The sequence below is a fragment of the Agelaius tricolor genome, unplaced genomic scaffold (assembly GCF_023055355.1).
Source record: "Agelaius tricolor isolate 1412-34295 unplaced genomic scaffold, bAgeTri1.0.p SCAF_10, whole genome shotgun sequence".
NCBI lineage: Eukaryota > Metazoa > Chordata > Aves > Passeriformes > Icteridae > Agelaius > Agelaius tricolor.
The window spans coordinates 15,663,260-15,683,134 of NW_027269270.1; the positions used below are offsets into that span (position 1 = coordinate 15,663,260).

General features: G+C 39.6%; 1 protein-coding gene across 2 annotated transcripts in view; it reads right to left on the bottom strand.

Annotated features, from left to right (window-relative positions):
* Positions 1 to 8,592, bottom strand: part of RAPGEF4 (Rap guanine nucleotide exchange factor 4) — a 141,856-nt gene extending 133,264 nt beyond the window's left edge. Inside the window, exon 1 of one of the 2 annotated variants that reach the window (XM_071434900.1) lies at positions 8,058 to 8,592. In XM_071434900.1, coding sequence (XP_071291001.1) covers positions 8,058 to 8,122 — 65 coding nt within the window. In that variant the 5' untranslated portion in view covers positions 8,123 to 8,592. The remainder of the gene's footprint in view (positions 1 to 8,057) is intronic. The other variant, XM_071434901.1, reaches the window with a different exon arrangement.
* Positions 8,593 to 19,875: the final 11,283 nt, after the last annotated feature.

Below are 19,875 nucleotides of genomic sequence, written 5' to 3' on the forward strand. Positions count from 1 at the left end.
AGAGCTGTCCAAGAATCTTAACATTCCAGCAGGGGCGTCGGGTGGTTGGCAGAAGTTCAAAAGATGCCCCTCAGGTCCGGGCTCATTGGCCTGTCCAAGCATCCCTTGAGCCTTCCCCTCCTCACACCTGGTTGGCCCTCACCCGTCCCTTCCCCACCCCCTGTCCCCGGGGCTTAAAAGAGATGAGACCATGCAGTCGGGATTCGATTGGGAGCTGTTACAAGATTCAGAGGTCTACCATCCTGGAATAAAACTCTAGATTAAAACTCTACGATAGAATCCTCTCCTTTCTCTTCACCGTCGCCTGAACGTTTTCCACCAGAGGTAAACTGAGTTCCTACATTGCCTGGATTTGTTCCGAGTGCTCAGCTGCAGCATCCAGCTGGCCAAAGGTGTCTCTGGGGTAAAACACCACAGCTGCTGCCTTTGGCCCAGCAGCAAGGGCCAGAAGAAGCCAGGCACGTCCCACCCGGAAATATTGGGATTAATATTCCATAATGTAGTAACAGGTCAAGGGACAATGGCTTTAAACTGCAAGAGGATAGGTTGAAATTGGATATTAGGAATACATTTCAGATTCTGAGGGTGGTGAGGCACAGGGACAGTTTGCCCAGAGACACTATGGACGCTCCATCCCTGGCACTGTTCAAGGCCAGGTTGGCTAGGGCCCTGAGCAACCTGGTCTAGTGGAAGCTGCCCCTGCCCATGGCAAGAGGGGTTGGAATGAGACAATCTAAGGTCCCCTCCAACCCAAGCCATTCTGTAATTCTTCTTGTATTTTTAAATGTAAACTACTCAAGCTCAAAGTTCGAATACAGAGAGAGGACAACTGTTACAATTCTTCACATACACAACCTGGGCAAAGTACTTCTGCTCACATGTAATATACATAGTTTTATAAAAGAACCTATTTTGATTAAGTATTTTTAAGATTAAGTATTTGAATGTTTATATAGGATGTTATGAAAGACTTGTTAACCTAGAAGAAAGAAACAAGTTGGAGTTTTTTTATTTGCTTTTGTTAACTTAATCTAGCTATAAACTATTACTTTCTGTTACCATATGTCCTTTTCTTTAGGTTCTTTTTCATAGTGGGTTTGACATTTGAGAAAAAAAACCAGAACAGATGTGGTTTTACCTTCTTTGACAAGATGCTTTCAGAAGCTAAAATGTTTATTTGTATTAAATATGTTCAAAAACCTGAATCGTGCTCTAACTGAATGAAAGCATTGAATTCCCTTCCCCTGATCTTTTTAACTTTTTAAAACAGCAGTATTTCAATTCAGACAGCAATGAACAGCCCACGAAAGATGAGCAGATGGATCTATTTCTTCCACTGTTGAGACTGTAGAAAACAGCTAAAACACTAGAACAGACAAATAAAACGAGTTCATTGCTGGGTTAAAACCAAAGCATCAATGCAAAGATGCAAAGGCAAACTCTATGAGCTGAAAAGTACCAGTACCATGGGCTAATTAATGAATTTAATAGTACTTTAAAATATATTCAGCTGTGAAACATGAGCAAGTAGACAGCACCAAGGAATGCCAATTAAAACCAGATCATTCCTCTATGCTCCCTACACTTTCTTCTGTCCTTTCCTGACATGCAGAAAAACAACACTTTAGGATGCAGAAAAATACCAGTGCCAACAGAGCATCTTCCCTTAGTGAGAGCAGGACAATACTGCAACTCTCTCCTCCACACAATGCTGTAAGGATCTTTGACTTTCCATTTCTCTTTGAGAAAGGAAAGTATAAGAGCGGAATACCAGTGATCAAAACATTTTAGACTGGTAGTAAGCCACTTAAATGCTAGCAATAAATGAAGTTACTTTTAATCTGAAGTAGTTTCCAGATAAGGGTTTACTTCAATGGCAACAGAAGACAATTAACTCCCACCAAGAGCACTTTTTACAGAGGTATTACTAAATCTGTTTTCAACACTCACAAGTCAGATCCTCTTTCCCTTGTCATGGGAAAAGTCTCATCATGAGGCTTTTAAACAATAATCACATTACTGTTCTTTTCTCTTGAATGTCATTTTAAGACACTCTGGGATTCCAACTCTCATTTCCTCTGACAAATAGGAAATAGAATTTTAGTTAAAAACTGTTTCCTAGGACTCTTACACACCTAAATCATTCTGGAGTTTAAATTTAAAAAAAAAAAAGGGCAACACAAAATTGCCTGTGCTTAGTTTTCAGTTAATTACTACTGTCACCTACACTCAGAATCCCTGTGATAACCTCTCAGGTCCTGTACATAATGTACAGGAAACACTGTAGATAATCCTGCTCTACGCAGGTACCGAATGGCCAGCCAGTTAAATGCAGTCTGACTGACTGCCAGCTGCAGTCAGACAGAATTTGTTAGAGTTGAGTTCTGTCTTCTTTAGTGAGGACAAAAGGAAGGCAAATACAGGGGACTCTCCTTTACCTACCTCATTATCATATTACTCAAATAATTTTGATCAATTTTGAAAAATTATTGGAGAGTTAAACAGAGCAACCAAGTGTGCTCATTTCTTTACATACCCTGATGTATCAATTATGCATCCTTCCAAAAGATCAATTCTTAGATCTGCAGATACAGTGGAATGGCAAAAGATGTATTTATTAGCTGCTTACATTCATAAAGATTTCTCTCAAGTTAAAAATACACGACCTGAACAATATAGATCTCATAGGAAATAGACTCTTTTCTATCTTCATTTGCTGCCTAGAAAGACAGAATAATTCAAGAGAAATCAAAATGCAGAATTATGTTCCTTCATTAGTGAGAATCTGTATATATTACGGATGCTTTGTAATCAAGATGTGACTAAATTTTATTGAATTTAACCTCCAAATTTCATAAACATCAACTGGAGCTCAGGACAGTTAAAATTCCATTTGACAGAAGTAAATCCAGATGAAATTACATTAACCAGCACTGCAGCTTCATAATAAACATTAAAAGCACTTTCATATGAAGACAGACTCTGAGATACACTGCAATTGAAATCTGTAATTGAACAATATGCAAGTGATGATATCCCTCAATTCAAACTCTGGCCACCACTATTCACCAATAACACCATGCCAAATGCACCTTTCCTGGTTTAGGATCTGCATTGTAACAGCTAGTGAAAATTTAAAATTTACAGCAATAATGAAATAAGTTTTACAGATTTACATTTGCATGCATTTTGACAACTGATAAATTCAAAGATGAAAGAGAAAGTCAGTTCAGGAAACATTCATGGATATTGATAAAGCAGCAGAAATAGTAACTGATCATGCCAAATACAGAGCAGAAAATACAGCACTAAGGAAGTATCATTAGAATGATAAGCTTTGTTAAATGCAGCAAATTGTATGATGCAGACAAAAACAGATGTCGTGCTAGATAAGAAAAATACTTGTATTTGGAAAATATCTGGTGAACACCTGACTTTGAGGGCACAATTTCAATTAGCTGGTTTGTCGGTTTTTTTATTCCTTTGCTGGGATATGGAGTTTTTTTATAAAATAAATTTAATCTGCTTCGAGTATAGGATTTTACAGGATTTTGCAGATCAAATCCTAACAACATATCAGGCAACGAGAGTTTAAACATGTTTCCAGTATCATCTGGTGAAAGAGAAAACCTATAGGTGCACGTGTAGCATACCAATCCTGCAGCCACTTCACAAGACTACCAACTAAATTTGAATGTGTCATGTCCTAACTGTCCAATGTGCACATACTGCCTTGCTCTGCTGGGCTATGACAATGTTTACACAATGCTGGGGTAATCACTTTCTCTTCCTCTTAATACCTGTCCATGGCACAAGTGTGTAACTTACTGCAACCACATGAAACAAATGGAAGCCGGTACTGCAAATGTGTAAACCAGAGAGCAAAAATAAAACAGCTTATTTAAAATACAACTCCAGCTCTCACTAGGATTTAATCTGAATTCACATATTTGATGAAATGCACAGACCTACAAACAATTATTTTGGTTTTTCTAAGAAAACATGGAAAGGAAAAGGCTTTTTTATTATTCATCAAAGACTGCACCTTTGCACTGAACTAGAAAATGAGGTGCATGATGTGGAAAGATAAATTTGTTATTCATCGCTCTCAGAAGACTGCACCCTCACAGGAGTGCTGGAAAGCACTTGGGCTGTGTCTGTACAGCTCTGAGTTTCCACATCCACTGCAGTGCCTTCTGCTGCTATATCCCCACACAGACTTGATCCAAGCATATAGCAGCTTAGTCACACAGCACACAGAGAGAAAACACGAAGCACACAAGCCAACCGGAACTGCAGTGTATATCCATGATTTTGTTCAGATGCAAACTACATGAAAATGGGGATATTCCTATGGATTTGTTACAAATAAAAAGGGAGGAATTTATATAGAAGACAGTATAAGTTTTACCAATTGCAAAAATATTTTTTAAAATAAAACAGCATCATAATGCAACTGTATTCATAATATTGCCTGATTATAAATTATATCCCATTATCTTTGACATAACTAAAGGTTATAGAGGATGACAAGCATTTTCACTATTTATTCTACAACAATTCTCTCAGAATATCAATTCTTTATTCTAGCCTATATTTATGCTCAGAAGGGATCCCTTGTTTACTACTAAGCAAACAAAGCCTGCATCTCAAATACATGTTACACTAAACTAAAAAACCAAATCCTGATTCAAATATGCTGCTGTTATGTAGCTTCAATCTGAATTTGCATTCAAATCTGTGGGAGGAACAGGTCTGAGATACTACCCAGTACACATTATTTCAGATTTTTTAAACATAAATGATGCAAGACTAACAAGGATGACAAGGTTATAAAGGCTCAGTCTGTACCAGAAGTCCTTGAAAAGCCCATTCCTACTTAAATAATTTAGAAGTCATTAGGCAAAGACCATAACATTCTTAGCACAACAGGCCAGTGAAGTTACATGCTTTGCCCTGTGATCCACTCCTCCAGTCTGTTAAGGCACTGAAGGTTACATTTAATTCAGAGAAAAACACCAGATACCATAGCCAGGTATGAAATCCTGGGATCTCTAGCAGTTGTGCATGCTGTACATCCCTAAAAGCTTGCATCTGAATCCAATTAAAACTAGTAACTGAATTCATAAATTTAAAGAATTAATCTGAATTCATAGATTTAGAGAAATAATAGTTATATATATATATATACACTGTGTATACCATTCAGTAAAGATATGTCAACATGGAAATTTCAGATGGTCAGATGGTTTTTGGTGTGAAAGAACACATGAGAATAGAGAAGACATTCTTCCCAAGTTAACTGTACACACATGCATAAATCAGTGACCCTTTTTAAATTATGTGCAGAGCAGACACACAGAAAAGTGCTAAGATTAGAAGGGTACTTCTGCTGACTAAGAAATCAGCATAAAGCAACTATTACTTCAAATGTAAAAGGACTGGTTTCCTCAAGAGAAAAATTATTCATATCTCCAGGTATAACCAGGATGTACAGTTGCTCACTGCTGATCCTCCCTCTCTCCTGCAAAAATTAAATATTCTTGATAGAGCACAGTGTTCTGAAATTTTCCTTACCTTTACACTTATAACTTTATATATAAATACTGCCCCAGGTATTTGATTTTTAAGTGTGGATCTTTGACTTTTGTGGCCAGTAACTACATATGGAAGCCACACAGACAAAGCACCAGTAGTCCCAGCCTACAGTACCCTACAAAGTAATAACATTTCTCCTGTAAAAGTTTTGGCAGTGCTTCATTTTTATATGTGCTCTAATTTTAAATGTTAGTAGTTCCACTTTGACACATGATTTGGGGAAAAACCTGAAGAACAAATACAAAATACATTAATTTCTATACATGATGTATTTTGCTATTTCCATTTTGAATTTTTTTTCCACGTGATTATACTGGATAATCCATATTACATGTTATTTTAATTGTCTTTGTTGAGGGTCACTTAACATTCTAAAGCATATCAGGTTTAGAACTGTTTCTCTCCTGGAAATATATTCATTGACTAAAAACTCTATTTATTATTTAGTAAAGACACATGGTACTCTATAGAGAATCTACTCATTAAATGATCCCATATTCACAGAATTCACACTTGGGATAGAAAATGCTATACAATTTTCATAAGGTTTAAAATACATAGACATTTATAATAATTCAAATTACTACATTAGTAAGATTATCCATAGAAAATAAATACACTTTAGAAACACAAGTGTGTAAGTTAATTAAAAACACTTTATCTGTGGTTTTAGGTGGAAAAACAGAATAAAATGCATAAGTGTACTTCCTATGATCAAAAAGCAGAGACCAGAAAAAAACCTACAATTGTTCATGTTATGGGTTTCTCCTACATATAGGCTGCCTTCTGGGAAAGGGTAGATTCTTAAGAGCACTTGGAACTGATTCTTTCCACTCCATAAATTGGTGCTACTAGCTTACTCTAAGTAACAAAAAGTGAAAGGAAAGTTTCACCTTAATAGCTCTAATGAAATTTGTGGTACAGAAAGGGTCAGCTTATTAATTATGACAGAGAGATTTCTAAATTAAAACTAATTTCTAACATATGTTTACTAAATACATTGTCTGCTCCCCAAGGCTACGTACTTCATTAAGCCCTGAATTTGAGTTCACAGTTTGAATCTCAGAGTGTATTGAATGTAGGAAAACAGAAACAAAAGGATCATCAATCTAGAAGTACTGGGACCCATTCTCTCCTTCACATCTGCTCAACGTCAGTTTACAGAGAGGCCTCACTTTGGCTCTTAGCTAGATTACCATCAACAGTTCTGTTTGTATTTACTTTACGAGAGCTTTCAACGTTTATAAACATTATTTGATCTCTAAGAGGTCACATGGTACAGAGGAGGATCAGTGTCTGTGGTAGGTGTCTAGAGCGTCTAACCCAGAAGTTCCATTAACTTACAGTTTGCTACCTGGACTGTTAAGGAAAACCTAAGTAAGTGCAGTCCTACAAGACTAAGAGTTACCTGAAAAGGGGAGAAACTATGAGAAGGGGAAGGTCCCCTCTATGTGCACAAAGGGTTCTCGCCACAGCACAGCCCCAAATGATGCCACCTGTCAAAAGCTGGCTCAGGATGCTCAGCTAACTGCCATGCACCACGTAAGGGAATGCTCTCTGATAGCTTTCTTTTGAGCTCCTTAGGAATCCATGGTCTGCATTTTTGTTAACTAAATTCCTAGATCACAGGAGACACAGTGAGTGTTCAGCCATTAAATGACTTCTGAACTAATCCAAGAATCAAAGCTATGAATACAGCAAAGGGCGTTCAAACCACCCGCCACGCGACCCGACATTGCGAGACTTTGGGCTGCAGCACCCGAGAGAAAGCACTGCAGAGAATTTTTAACGTTACTTTTTTAATAATAATAATTTGCCCGTATTTTTGGCAGCGCGCACACCAGCTCTGAGCACACGTCAGCCAACCGTGCCTGCCGCCCACGCGGTGCCGCCGCCCGCCTGCACCTGACCCGCAGCCCGGGGACAACCGCGGGCCCCGGGGCGCCGCAGCGGGGACGAGAGGGACTCGTCCTTTCCCGTCCGCCCTGCGACGGTGCTGGGCGGGGGCTGTGCGGCCGCTGCGGGAGCGGGGCCGGTGTGCCGAGCGGAGGGGAGGCAGCGGCTGGGGCGCCGTGGGGGCAGGTGAGGGCGGACGAGGGCCGAATGCAGCGGGTCTGCCATGGCCGATACGGCAGGGGGCCCCCGGCTGGCAGCCCCGGGCCCTCTCCCCGCCCCGGAGCTCCCCCTCCTCCACCACGTGCTGTATCTTCCCGGCGGGGAGCAGCAATCCTATGGGGACTGCCTGTCCCCTCCGCTGCCCGGAGTATTTCTAGTCCTCATCCTTGCCCGCAGCCCTGGCTTCCCCCAGGCGTTTTCCTTCCCACCTGCACGCTCCTTATGTAAGGCAGGATCTGATGGAGAGCGGGGATGGGGGGTGTCAGCGCAGACACATACACACATACATACACACGCATACACACAGCATCCCTCCGCAGCGGCTCCTGGGAAGATGCCGATACCTTTTATCCAGGCACGCGATCCACTCGCCGGAGGACGAGGAATGGGAGGCGTGAGCGGCGACCATGTTGGACCGGGATCAGGTTGCCGTGCACCCGGCTGGCGGCGGCTCTCCCCGCCCGCGCGCCGGTCGGTCGGTCCGTCCGTTCCGTCCGTCCTCGCTCCCTCCCTGCGCGCACGGCGCGATGGGCTCGCCCAGGCCCCGCCGCAGCGGCCGAGCGGGTCCGCCCGCCGCCCTCACGGGTTCCGACCTGCGGCCGCCGAGCTACCCGGCCCTGCTTCAGCGCAGCCGGCAGGGAGCGGCCCGGGGAGGGGGCGGAAAGAAGTCACTCCCCTTCTAAAAGGTGGTGTCCCCCTCCGGCTTCCCTGAGCTCCTCAGTGCCCACACCTGAACCCGGCTTAGTGATCCCTCCCCTTGCTTCACCTTGGCTTGGTTTCAATTGGAGGGGTAACACGAGCGTTGTAATTTGCAATAAGCAGCTCAGGAGTATTTTATCGGCGTTCCAGAGCACTGTGTGTCTGTCCCGTCCCCCCGCCCCCAGCAATAAACGCATGTGGGTGAGTGAAAGGAAGGTGCAGTCCGCATTTCAGGGTTTTTCCTGGACCCTTCCTCCAGTGTGCTGTCATCTCCCATGAAACTGTGTGCTAAACTCTCATTTCTTGTGCGTGAAAAATGAGCTGGGCAGCACCTGTGAAGAGGATTTGGCACTTGGAAGGAGCCCAACACATAGCATGAGAAGGGTGAGTCAAGTGTACAGTGAAACACGCCCACACCCTTCTGTTGTGTGTGTGTGGCCTGCAAGGTGCAGGGCTTTTAATGATACTCATGTGTATATGATTTTAAAACTGATGATGAAAGGAAGGAAGAACAGCAGTTCTCTCTGCTTTGCAAATTCTACATTAAATATTTCCTATGGAATATTTTCTATAAATTGTTTCAGGTTCTAGATAGTATCTTCCAAGTAATCAGTTTATGAGCTTTATGGACCATGAGCTTCCACTTATAGTCAACACAAATTGCCTTGAGTACCTTTTGAGAAGGGTAGGAGGCTATACGAATCTCAGCGGGTTACAGGTAGCTGATAGGACAGTAAAACTCAAAGTGTGCCTTCCTTCAGGCTCTAAACTCCTCTCTGCTCTACGGTATGGGGAAAAATGATTAATTCAAATGGTGAACATATGCCAGTGCCTGTCACACTTTTCCATGGGCTATGTTCTCTATCCTCTGTTGTAATTTCTTTGGTTGTCCCAAGTAATTTTTTTAAATACATGTGCTACTTCATATTTCACATCTGCCTTTTAGTTGGGTTGTCTTGCTGCCACAGTTTCTTTAGCAGTTTAAAAGAAATAACTTTTAACATTGGGATACTGAACAGTATGATGAAAAATCTAAGGAAATATATCTAAAGATCCCTTTTGCTAAATGGATACAGCTAAGAAATTGGCATAGCAGAGGAGAATGCCACAAAAGGCAATTCTTTCCTTTTGCCTCAAAAAAAAAAAAAAAAAAAAAATTAAAGTACATGCCAGAGGAATAGAAGAGGCTTCCAGTCAGTGAGATCAAAGCTGCAGCTCTTCCTTTGCTATCGTCCATGGCGGGGGGGGGGGGGGGGAGAGGGGGGAAGAGAATCTTTTGCATCTAAGTAATCAATCTACTTGAGGAAAATCAATGCTATTCATTTGTCAATATGCAAGTGTTTGAGAGCTAGTAGAACCAGAGCTTGAAAGGTAAGGAGCTCTAAATTCTCAATCAAATTAATGATTAATAACACAGTGCGTACATGACAGATGAATCAATAAAACTCCCTAATTTTGTACTTCCGTTATAAAACATTAACATTCACCAGACCCGCCCCGGCCCGGCCGCCAGAGGGCAGCCGAGCGGCGCCGCCTTCCTTCGGGAGCGGGGCCGGGCGGAGCAGGGCCGGGGCTGGAGGCTGCTCGGAGCGATTCCAAGCACTGCTGCTTCTCAAAACGCACGTCGGGGCCGTGACCCTGCCCTTGGCCCAGCAAGGGTCCTGCCCTGGGACAGCCCTCTGCAGTTAGCACTACTTCGGTTTCCAAGGAACGCAGTGCGCGTCGGCAAAAAGGAGATGCTGCTCACGTGCTTGGCTGTGGGCAGACACCAGTCAAAGATGAATATCTTTTTGTGGAGTAACCATTAAAAGAGACTTTAATACTTCGTGGATTGTCTAAGTTAGACGTGCCCAGAGTGAGCCAGGAACCTTGCCTGCATCCATACTTCATTCGGAAGTGTCCCAATTAGAGAACAGTTAGAGCAAGACAGCCAAAATTAACTCTGGCATTTGTGTTATGAGTAATCATGTAGCTTTCTAATTAAAACACCAGTGAAACTTCTCGGAGAAACTTAGACAGCAAGGAATAAATATTTGAGTATTTCAGATACCAGCCTGTGTCAACCAAAGAGTCTCCAAACTGCACAGAAATGTCACAAGCTCCTGACTATTGAAATCAGAAATCCCTGACCCCAGGACAGTCCATGTTCTCTTGAAATGAAAAGTACCAAATAAGTATCATATATCTCACATGACAAGTCAAATAGAATACAGATTATCCTGTGACTCTTAAGAATGCAGACCATAACAAGCCTAGGAAACATAATTTCAGAGTACTGGCCTTATGTTAATGGGGTCAAGTGCCCACTCCCTTGTGAGAACATATACTAGAATGAAAATGCTAAAGCACACTTCATTAGTTTATACCCTGTACCTCCTCCTGCTACCTCACAGTGCTCATTCCTAAGCTATACACTTGTATGAAAAAATATTATTAAAAAATGTATTTGAGATTTAGTTTTTCCTTATTGAACAGAAGGCTAATGGGACTTTTTAGAATCTGAGACGTGATTATGCAGCCAAAAAATTAAAATGGCAGCTGCTTTCAAAGGAGATTGCTGCTGAGAAATGGAGAATTGCCAGCTGAGGTATGTGAAAGATCAGTTGGCCTTTTAAGTTCCCACAGTTTAGGAAGGAGTTACAGGGCCATGCTCTTAAGAACCCCTTAAACCATAGAAAACAAAAAATCAGCCAGCCTGCAAGTTATGCCATGCCTGTAAGAATAAGAGTTCAAATGTGTAGGGTCCAAACTGCTGTTTGCATTATGGGACATAAGGCAAATCATTCTGAATTTAGTACTTCTTCTATTTCTTTGCTTTTTCTGGCCAGTACAAATACTCATTCCCTCACTTTTACTCAAATGCAGCCAATGAGATCTTGCTTAAGTTTTCCAGAAAAAAATAAATTCTCTTCAATTAGAAATTTGCTGTAAAAAATATGAACCAAAATACTAAATCATAGTTGTTAGAGCTTGAAAAAAATTACTTATTGGGTTTATTAACATTACACAGTAATAGATTACAAAGGAGAGCTACTGTGGAAAACTCTTTATTCCACTAATTATACCAAAAATTTCAAGGAGTTTCAAGTAACTGCAGTAATAATTTCACTGAAGCTGATTTTAAGCATGTTTTATATTGTTATATGGAAGCCAATTTAAATAGTAAAAGTCCAGAATAAGGCACATGAATTCTACCTCAAGCAAAGAAGTCTTGGGAGAAAGATGGAGACTGACAGGACTGTGATCCATATTTAGAATAGAGCAGTGCCACAATCAGTGTGGTTTGGGTTGTAGGAACCAAAATGGTTCAGTTGTGCACACACAGCACCTATGGGCTTCAGAGGAGTGATCAGCCTGTAGTGGAATAAAGACACAGAAACCTGCATGTGAGTTATTTTGGGATTTGTATGCTGTGAGGGCTGCAAAAGATGTGATGATGTACATTCTTTAAACCAATGCATGTATTAATAAAACTGCCCTGCAGAGAAACATAACAATTCTCCTCTTCTGTGCTAAGCAAAAAAACCAGCATACAATATCCTAGCAAGAGAGTTTCACAACAAGTAAGGACTTCCTTTCCTTCCTGCATCATTCTGTGTTCTGTCTTTTTCTTGTTCCAATTCTCCTCACTTACTCAGGATAACTCCCCAGTTAGTTCACAGGAAAGTCTATTGAAATAAATAAACAAGTTTTAACTTAGTCACGGGAGTATTGTCAAGAGTAATTAAGATTAGCTAATGAAGTATAGTTCTCTGAAGATGCAATGCTTTAATGCATTTAATAAATGTTAATTTATCATTGCTTTATTATGGACACATCAGCATACTGTGTTAAAACAAAATTTTGTATGCAGAACCCAGGACAACATCAGGAATTTCAAGGTGATAAATATCAGGGAAATACTTTGCAGATGCCTTAGATACAAGGCAGGCTCGGACTCAGACTGCACTATGACCCTTTTCAGTAAAATATTTGGGAGACAGTAGAACTTGGTGCCACACTAGAGATACACAGCCTTGTACTCCCTTGTTCTGGGAGTACAGGGCAGACACATCAGTGCTTCTTAACAGACCCAAATCAGACTGATCAGCAGGGGCTGAATCACAGACGTGATGAAGAGGGTCTGGCTTTGTGCCCAGTCATAGGAATGGGATTCATGGAGTGCTAGGCTGGCTCTCCACATACCCACGAGAGCCTGACAGGTTATTTCAGCTCCTCACTGCCTGAAAGCAGCTGTGCTGCCTCTGGGCCTGACCCTACAAGTGTTCATTTAGAAGACAAAGCATGTGCTTGGGGACTCCAGTGTGCCTTGTCCACACTGCATTGTCAGCTCAAATGTCTCACTTTCTCTGGAACATACTTACCATGGCTAACAGAATTAATTATTAGATTGTAATTATTCAGTCATTCTTTCACCCAAAGTATAAAAGCAGATGAAAGTTCTTCTTGTCTATATGTCTAGTTTCTTATTCCTTTATCCTTCCCTGCCAGCTTTGCTATATTTCATAGATTTTCATCAAAGGCTGAAAGAAAATGTGGTTCTGCTTACCTGCAGAGCCAGATGAGCATATTTTAACTGTTCAGGCCAAGTTTTATCTTCACAACTTGGTGTCAGTTCTCTCTGCTAGATACAGATAGATACACTTTAAGACACAAATCTGATTTCCAACATTGCTTGATCACTATGGGAAATTTACTCTTCCTGGTCTGTTCCCCATTTCTCCTAACTTCTGTTCAGTTCCAGAAGTCAAATGTATCTTTTTTTTTTTCTCAATTTGTTTTTGTATTGATGCATAGACACTTAAAAAACAAAGTTCTGATGAAATGTCAACACTCTGATGCAATGCTGAGATTCTTCTTTTTATTTCTGTATGTGTATTATTCATGAGATATGGGGCATAAAATCATTTGACTGCACTCTCTCAGAACTCCTTTGTGATAATTCACAAAACAACCTCTCAGTAGTAGACACTTTTATTTATGTGACTACCACACCTCCCCTTATAATTTGAGGTTCTCAAGGACAAAAGGAATGTGTTACTTCAATTCCAGGCAAATAAAATTCCTGTCATGTGGGTGAAAGGTGTTTTCAACACCCTTCCTTCTCTAGCTCCCAATGCCTTAGCTGTCACACTGATTCCTTGTTTGCAAAATTGAGAGCTGTAAAACATGTCACAAAATAAGCACTCCTAAAAAGCTCTGTGAATTAGTCCTATATAATTAAGACATGTAATTTAATTAGACTTTATATGAAATAATGACTTTTGATCTGCAGTGACTAAAGAAACAAGTCTTTTAATTATTTTCTGTAAATTCTTTCAGTAAAGAAGATACACTACTATGAGTACTATTCAGATCAAATTCAAAAATTATTCTGGTGCAAGTGATAATTTCAGAAATACATGCAAAGAAAGTCCAGGATGTTTAATAAGTCTGAGATTTCCTTTCTGCATGAGTGTTCTTTACTACTCTAAGAACAGGACTGTAGTTGGCATCCCAGAGGTGCTATAATGAAAGCATTCAGAGCTTTATATTTACTTCTACAATGCAATACAGTCTGCTATAGGTAAAGATCATGCATGACACACTTTTGCACTTGAAAAATCATTTATGTAGTAATTAATTGTGCAGCTTCATATACATTCAATGCAGCTATTCCATTCATCACAATACAGTAAACAAGTTAATTCTTTCTGCAACATTTGGTTCACAGGATTCCAGATTTAATTTTTCTAAGAGCCTGCTGGGGGCACCAACACATGCCCATAAAAATCAAATTATAATATTTGGCAAATGAAAAAAAGAAAGACAAATTTAATAATTTATTTATATGTTATAAATTACATGGTACACCTCAGGTTATATGTAATGCTTATAGTCTTCTTTTCACAGCTTGGAAAATACACCTACAATGAATTTGCTTGCAGGCTATACTTGCAAATAACTCACACCAAGAATGACCTGAATAAAGCACAGACATCTCTAGTAATGCATTCTGGCTGAGAAAAAAAAGGGTGAACCAATTAGCAAGTGAGAAAAGAAGCTGCCTTGACTGTGGGCTGCATCCTGGTTGGTACAGACAGCTGGCATTTGTTGGTTTAAAACCAGAGTGTTGAGTTGTGTAACAGGAAACCCAGCTACAGCAGCCACATAGTTGAATAGCAATTGTGAGGTGCTACTTCATGCACGTAAAAACAACAGGAGAAGACCTGTATGGATTAAAAATCTGTTAATGACACCACAGTAGCATAAACCAAATAATTCCCTAGTTTGAAGCAGGGGGGATTTTTTCACATATAAGTTATATTGGTTCTAGAGAAAAGTTACAGAAATCTGAAAGCTTTAAGCAGAGACTGGACAACATATAGCAAACTTTTTACAGAAATTCTCTGTTTTCTTTGGTGTTCTCTTGTTTTCCTGATGAAAGAAAGACTCCACATTTCAGATGCTCCCTTGCCCCCTGAGAGTTGCAATGTTCAGCTGCCTAACAGCAGCACATTATCTTGAAGTGCCTATTTTTCTAATGCTTCATACATAGTGGAAGGATGGAAAGAATACATAAACAAAAGCAAAGAATAAAGCAAATAAGAGGCCAGCACAAAAAGAGGGTAAGAGTTGAGCAGCAGACTGGAAAGAGATTGCTGGTGAGGAGTGCATTGACTTCAAATTTTTACAGGATCTCAGTTTCTTGAGGACTACGGAGAAGAATCTTACTGAGAAAATTTGATGCAGATAAAGAAATGAAATTAAGTTATCACCAAGAAAGTAACAAGAGAGAAAGACCTCTTAGACACTGAGCAGAAGAAGCTGGGCTCCCAGGAGCAGCCCAGAAATGCAGCACAGAAGTACCTCCTCATTGATGTAATGGGTCATCAACTACCTTGTACTTGGAAGTGTTCCTGAAAAGAGAAAGAAAAGTGACAATTGCCAAAAGTTTTTATTATCCTCATATAGCCACAACTTGCTTCTGACAAGGCAGGGTTTCATTGTTGCATTTCATTATTCAAAAAGAGCATATTAACATTTTTTGACATTTTGATTTTTGTGCTCTTGTTCTACTTCTAGTCAATGTAACCTGTTACATTATTCAATCACTTTTATAGTTAGGTTTTGTTGGGTTTTTTTTTCTCAAGTTCAGGTGGAATTCCCTGCACTTCAGTTTGTGAGTGTTGTCTCTTGTTCTGTGTCTGGACGTGCCTAAGAGGCCTCTGGCTTCATCTTTAGCTCTAGCCTCTAAGTCCATCCTGCTGGGTTTTACTAGATTTTAGACTTCTCACTTTTAATGTTGTTCAGATACACATCATATATGACAAAAATACTAGCCAGCTTTCCCTACTGCATATGAATATTTCCTCTAGCAGCCTAGTGGGTGCCTCAGAGGGCTGGGATGGAAGAGGATCTCTGGGGACAGTTCACTCCAGGATTCCCTGTGATCATTTTGCTTTCCTGCAGGATGGGGATGGGCTAGTTCTCAGTGCAGCCCAGCAATATTGCCCTCAGAAAACCTTCCTGGCATGCTCACAGCCCTCACTGGATATTCAGAATATCCAACAGCCTTCAGGCTGTCACAATCCCCAGGCATGATTATATGATACAGCCCCATGATGAGGGCTAAAATTGATCAGCCTATGACCCATGTACTCATTAAAAAATGTTGTCACTCTTAGATATCTTTTAGAAGCACATGCACCCATTCTTCTCCTTTTCCTCCTTTAGCAGAGCTCTGGAAAGAGGAGTTCATAGAAGTACCTATGTTTGCTCTCCTTAGTAGTTTAGTCCCTCAAAATAGCTACACTTGTAAGCACACCTTTACAAAAAAAGTTTTTAAACAATGTGTTTTAAAGGTTTTAAGTGTTTTGCTACGTTTATTCCTTTTACACAACAACCTAGTAAGTTTCCTGGGGTGAAATCAATGTGGATCTGGGATAAAGATACTACAGGTCTTTCTGAATGATTCCAGGAAAACTCAAAAAAAGCAAAGCACTGATTCACTTATATTGTTGATCTTTTTCAGGTTTACTTACATAGAAAATTTTGGGTTTTGGGGTTTTGAGTGATGTATGCTGTATAAGCACACATTGTCTGTGACTAACCAATCTCATTTCACTTTGGCAGAGGGACTGCTTTTCTCTAGGCTTTCTTCTCACTGGAAGAGATGATGTTGCAGAATACTTTTATTGAGAGGACAGTACACAAATCCCCTAAAAATGCTTCAGTTTATTTGCTACCAAATAAACGAGGGAAATATGCAAAACATGCAAATTTACAAAATGTTAAGGCATTTTTTGTTTTGCCTTCACTAAGCCAAGAACTATTATGTCATCTTATTATAAAGTCGTAAAACATTTAGATGTTTGAAACTACCATAGTTCTGGGATAGAAAACTATGAGGATAGCATGCCACTGTCCAATTACAGCAATATATGTATTGAAATAAAAATATTTAAACAGATGTTATAAAAGACTCCATTTCCATTGTACAGCATAGGCACATCTGCTGTACTTTAAATACTTCTTATCCATGCCAAAGAAATACTATGAAGAGAAAATGTCTTTTTTGTGCTTTTCCTTTGAGTTTACTTTATGTGAATATGGAAAGAGTCTTTTCAATAGGAAAAAAGGCACTGATTGTAATCGCAACATTTTGTGTTTGCCCTACAGCTGCCATTTGTGACTAGTATGGAAATCGAGTCCTGGCTCTTGTTTTCTGGCCTCTTTTAAAAACCTTGAATATTTCTAAAATAGTATTGGGCAGGAAGGAAAGGAGGGACAGCATTGTGCAAGACCAAACTAATATAAAAATGCTGCAGTGCTACACTCACTTCCTTCCAAATCCTTTTCAGGCATGAGCTGATTGGTATTGTTCTTTACAAAGGAAATATGTGGTGTCACAGTATTATCCTCAGTGGTGAAGTGCGCCTATGCTGATGTTTATGATACACATTTGTTTTCAGGACGTGCTTGAGTTTTAGTGTTAAGGCCTCAAGCATATAAACTCCAGACTTAGTAGTGGAGTGGTGGCTTTAGAGTAGTAACTTTAATTACTTATAAGGTAAGGCTCTTGCATTTGCTCACTGGTTAGTCTGGAAGACTTAATACTAAGCTATATTTAGCAACAATATTTAGTAAGAAGCATCCACTAGAACTGAGTATATGCTTTACCAGTGCAATAGTCTCAGAATTACAGAGCACTGCAACAGGCAGTCTCCCTTCCTTGAGCTGCTTCTGTTACAAACCCATCACATATTCCCAGATGAGAAAGGTGCCCATGTAAGTTTATCCATAAGATATTATTTAAAGCTAACAGATGGATGGGGGCACTGGAAGGAGAAAACCTTGAAAGCTTCTGTTTTACACAGATTCTTCTGGGAAGCAAGCATGCAGCAGCACTCTGACAAGGGATCTGTAACAAGCTAGCAGCTCTGCTTCCATAAGGTTCAAAGAGCCCAAGAAAAACCCTAAGGGACACAGAAGTTTTGCCATTAACTCGAGTGAGACTGAAGTAGGAGTGGAATACAGATGTTACACCCATGAAAGTTATGCAGAAGTGGCCCTGTAGATCCTGTCAACCATAAACTTGGGTGATAGAGACAACATTACTAATCACTGTCCTGCATGGGGTTTTGGAGAAAGTGAATAAAATCTTCAATCTGTCACCTTAAAGGCTTCTGGGTACAAGATATACAAAGATTTGCTTTGTTGGCACAAAACTTGTCAGAATTTTGTTACTGTTTACAAGTATTCCAAGAGTATTAATGTGCTTGGTATAAATGACTCTGTTGTGTGATGCTTTTGCACTTGCAACTGCTAGGACATGAAATCAGAGGAACTAATATTATGTTCTAATATACTTTACATGTTCAATTATTTCAAAAGCACAGTTTATGAAAATTATGCTCATTTTCTGGCAGAAGAATAGTCATGCCATAGCAGGCACCTCAAAGACACTATACAAAAGGAATTTAAAAGTAATAGGTTTGTACTTCACTTATCAGCATTTGCAGTGCAAGAAGCTTATGAGATTTCTATCTCTTCTGATAATACTTTCCTTCTGCTTCCTTTAAATTGTTACTGTGCCTTAATTTAGACTACTGCCTTATGGCCTTGGCATTTTTGTTTTCCTAATTCTAGTTTTAACCAAAATCACTGATCTCCTCATGGTGCAAAAAGTAGGATTTGTATGTAATCTTAACAACAGCTTTTTAGATTTCTCATAAATTAAATAAAAAAGGAGATTGATTGAATTAATTTGGATGTGTGACCAAGTGACCATATCAGCAACGTGACCCTTTGTAGAAAGATCATTATTATTATTCTTTATGGTTTTGCTGTTTAATATTCCACTGCAAGAAACAGAGCTGTTCTCTGTTTATATCAGTGCAAAGTGAATACCTGCTACCTTCTCCAACATTGCCATAAAAATAATTTGCAAAGTGAATTCCATTCCTCAGTGTGCATTATCCATGCTTTAATTCTTCTCTCTATGATAATAATTAAATTTAACTTTCCAGACAGTAGACAGAGGAATGAATACTTATAAGCACAGGTATGTATCAAACTAGAAATGAAAAGACCATCTGACCGAGAAATGTGTTGAAAAGCTTAGGTTGAGAGTTCCAGAAATCCTCTTCAAAACAAAGTATCTAAAAATAACTTTATTCATTTATGAAACTAGGCTTGTTCAATTCCTGATAAAACAGAAAATCTTCTTAGACTGGTGAAGTTAGATAAATCTAAATCAGACTTTGTTTGAGAGCAGATCCAGCTATCAGCTCACAGACTGCTGGACAAGAGCCTGTGGGAGGTAACTGGGCCTTTGGCTGTCACCTGAAATGTTCAAACCAAATTGTCATAAAAATAAAATTATTTTTTAAAAAACAACCTTCTTTCCTGCCTCCAAAAGCAGGATTAAAAAGTCTTTCAGTACAACATTTAACTTTTGCAAATAATATGGAAACAACAAAAAAACCTGGAAACATATAGCTGGAGGAAATAAATATGAGGAAATAAATGCCTGTGGGGCAATGGAAGCATATTCCTAAATTATTCTAAGCCAAATGCTCTTACTTTACTTATCATTCCAGCTTTTATCAAAGAGGATATACAAATTATTTTTAAACGCAGGTAATTAACATTTTGTGTTCTTTTCTGAAGATATTTACATATTTGCAGCATTAGATAATTTGAGAATTCCTTCAATTTCAGTAGTATAGAGATGGTCAAATGCGTATATTCTGAAGTCTTTATGTGGTATGGGGTGTTATTCCTATTTTTTCTTAATATCCTTTCAAGATTTTATTGTTGTATCACTATAAAAGTGATGGTTTAAAAAGTAACAACAATAAGTCTCTGACATTATTGTCCACTTTATTAGGGCCAAATGTGAAAGGTACTACAGACAGTAAATCTACTTGTCAGGGATTTGTAAGCATTGTAGGAATCGAAGTTATTTCATTTAATAAA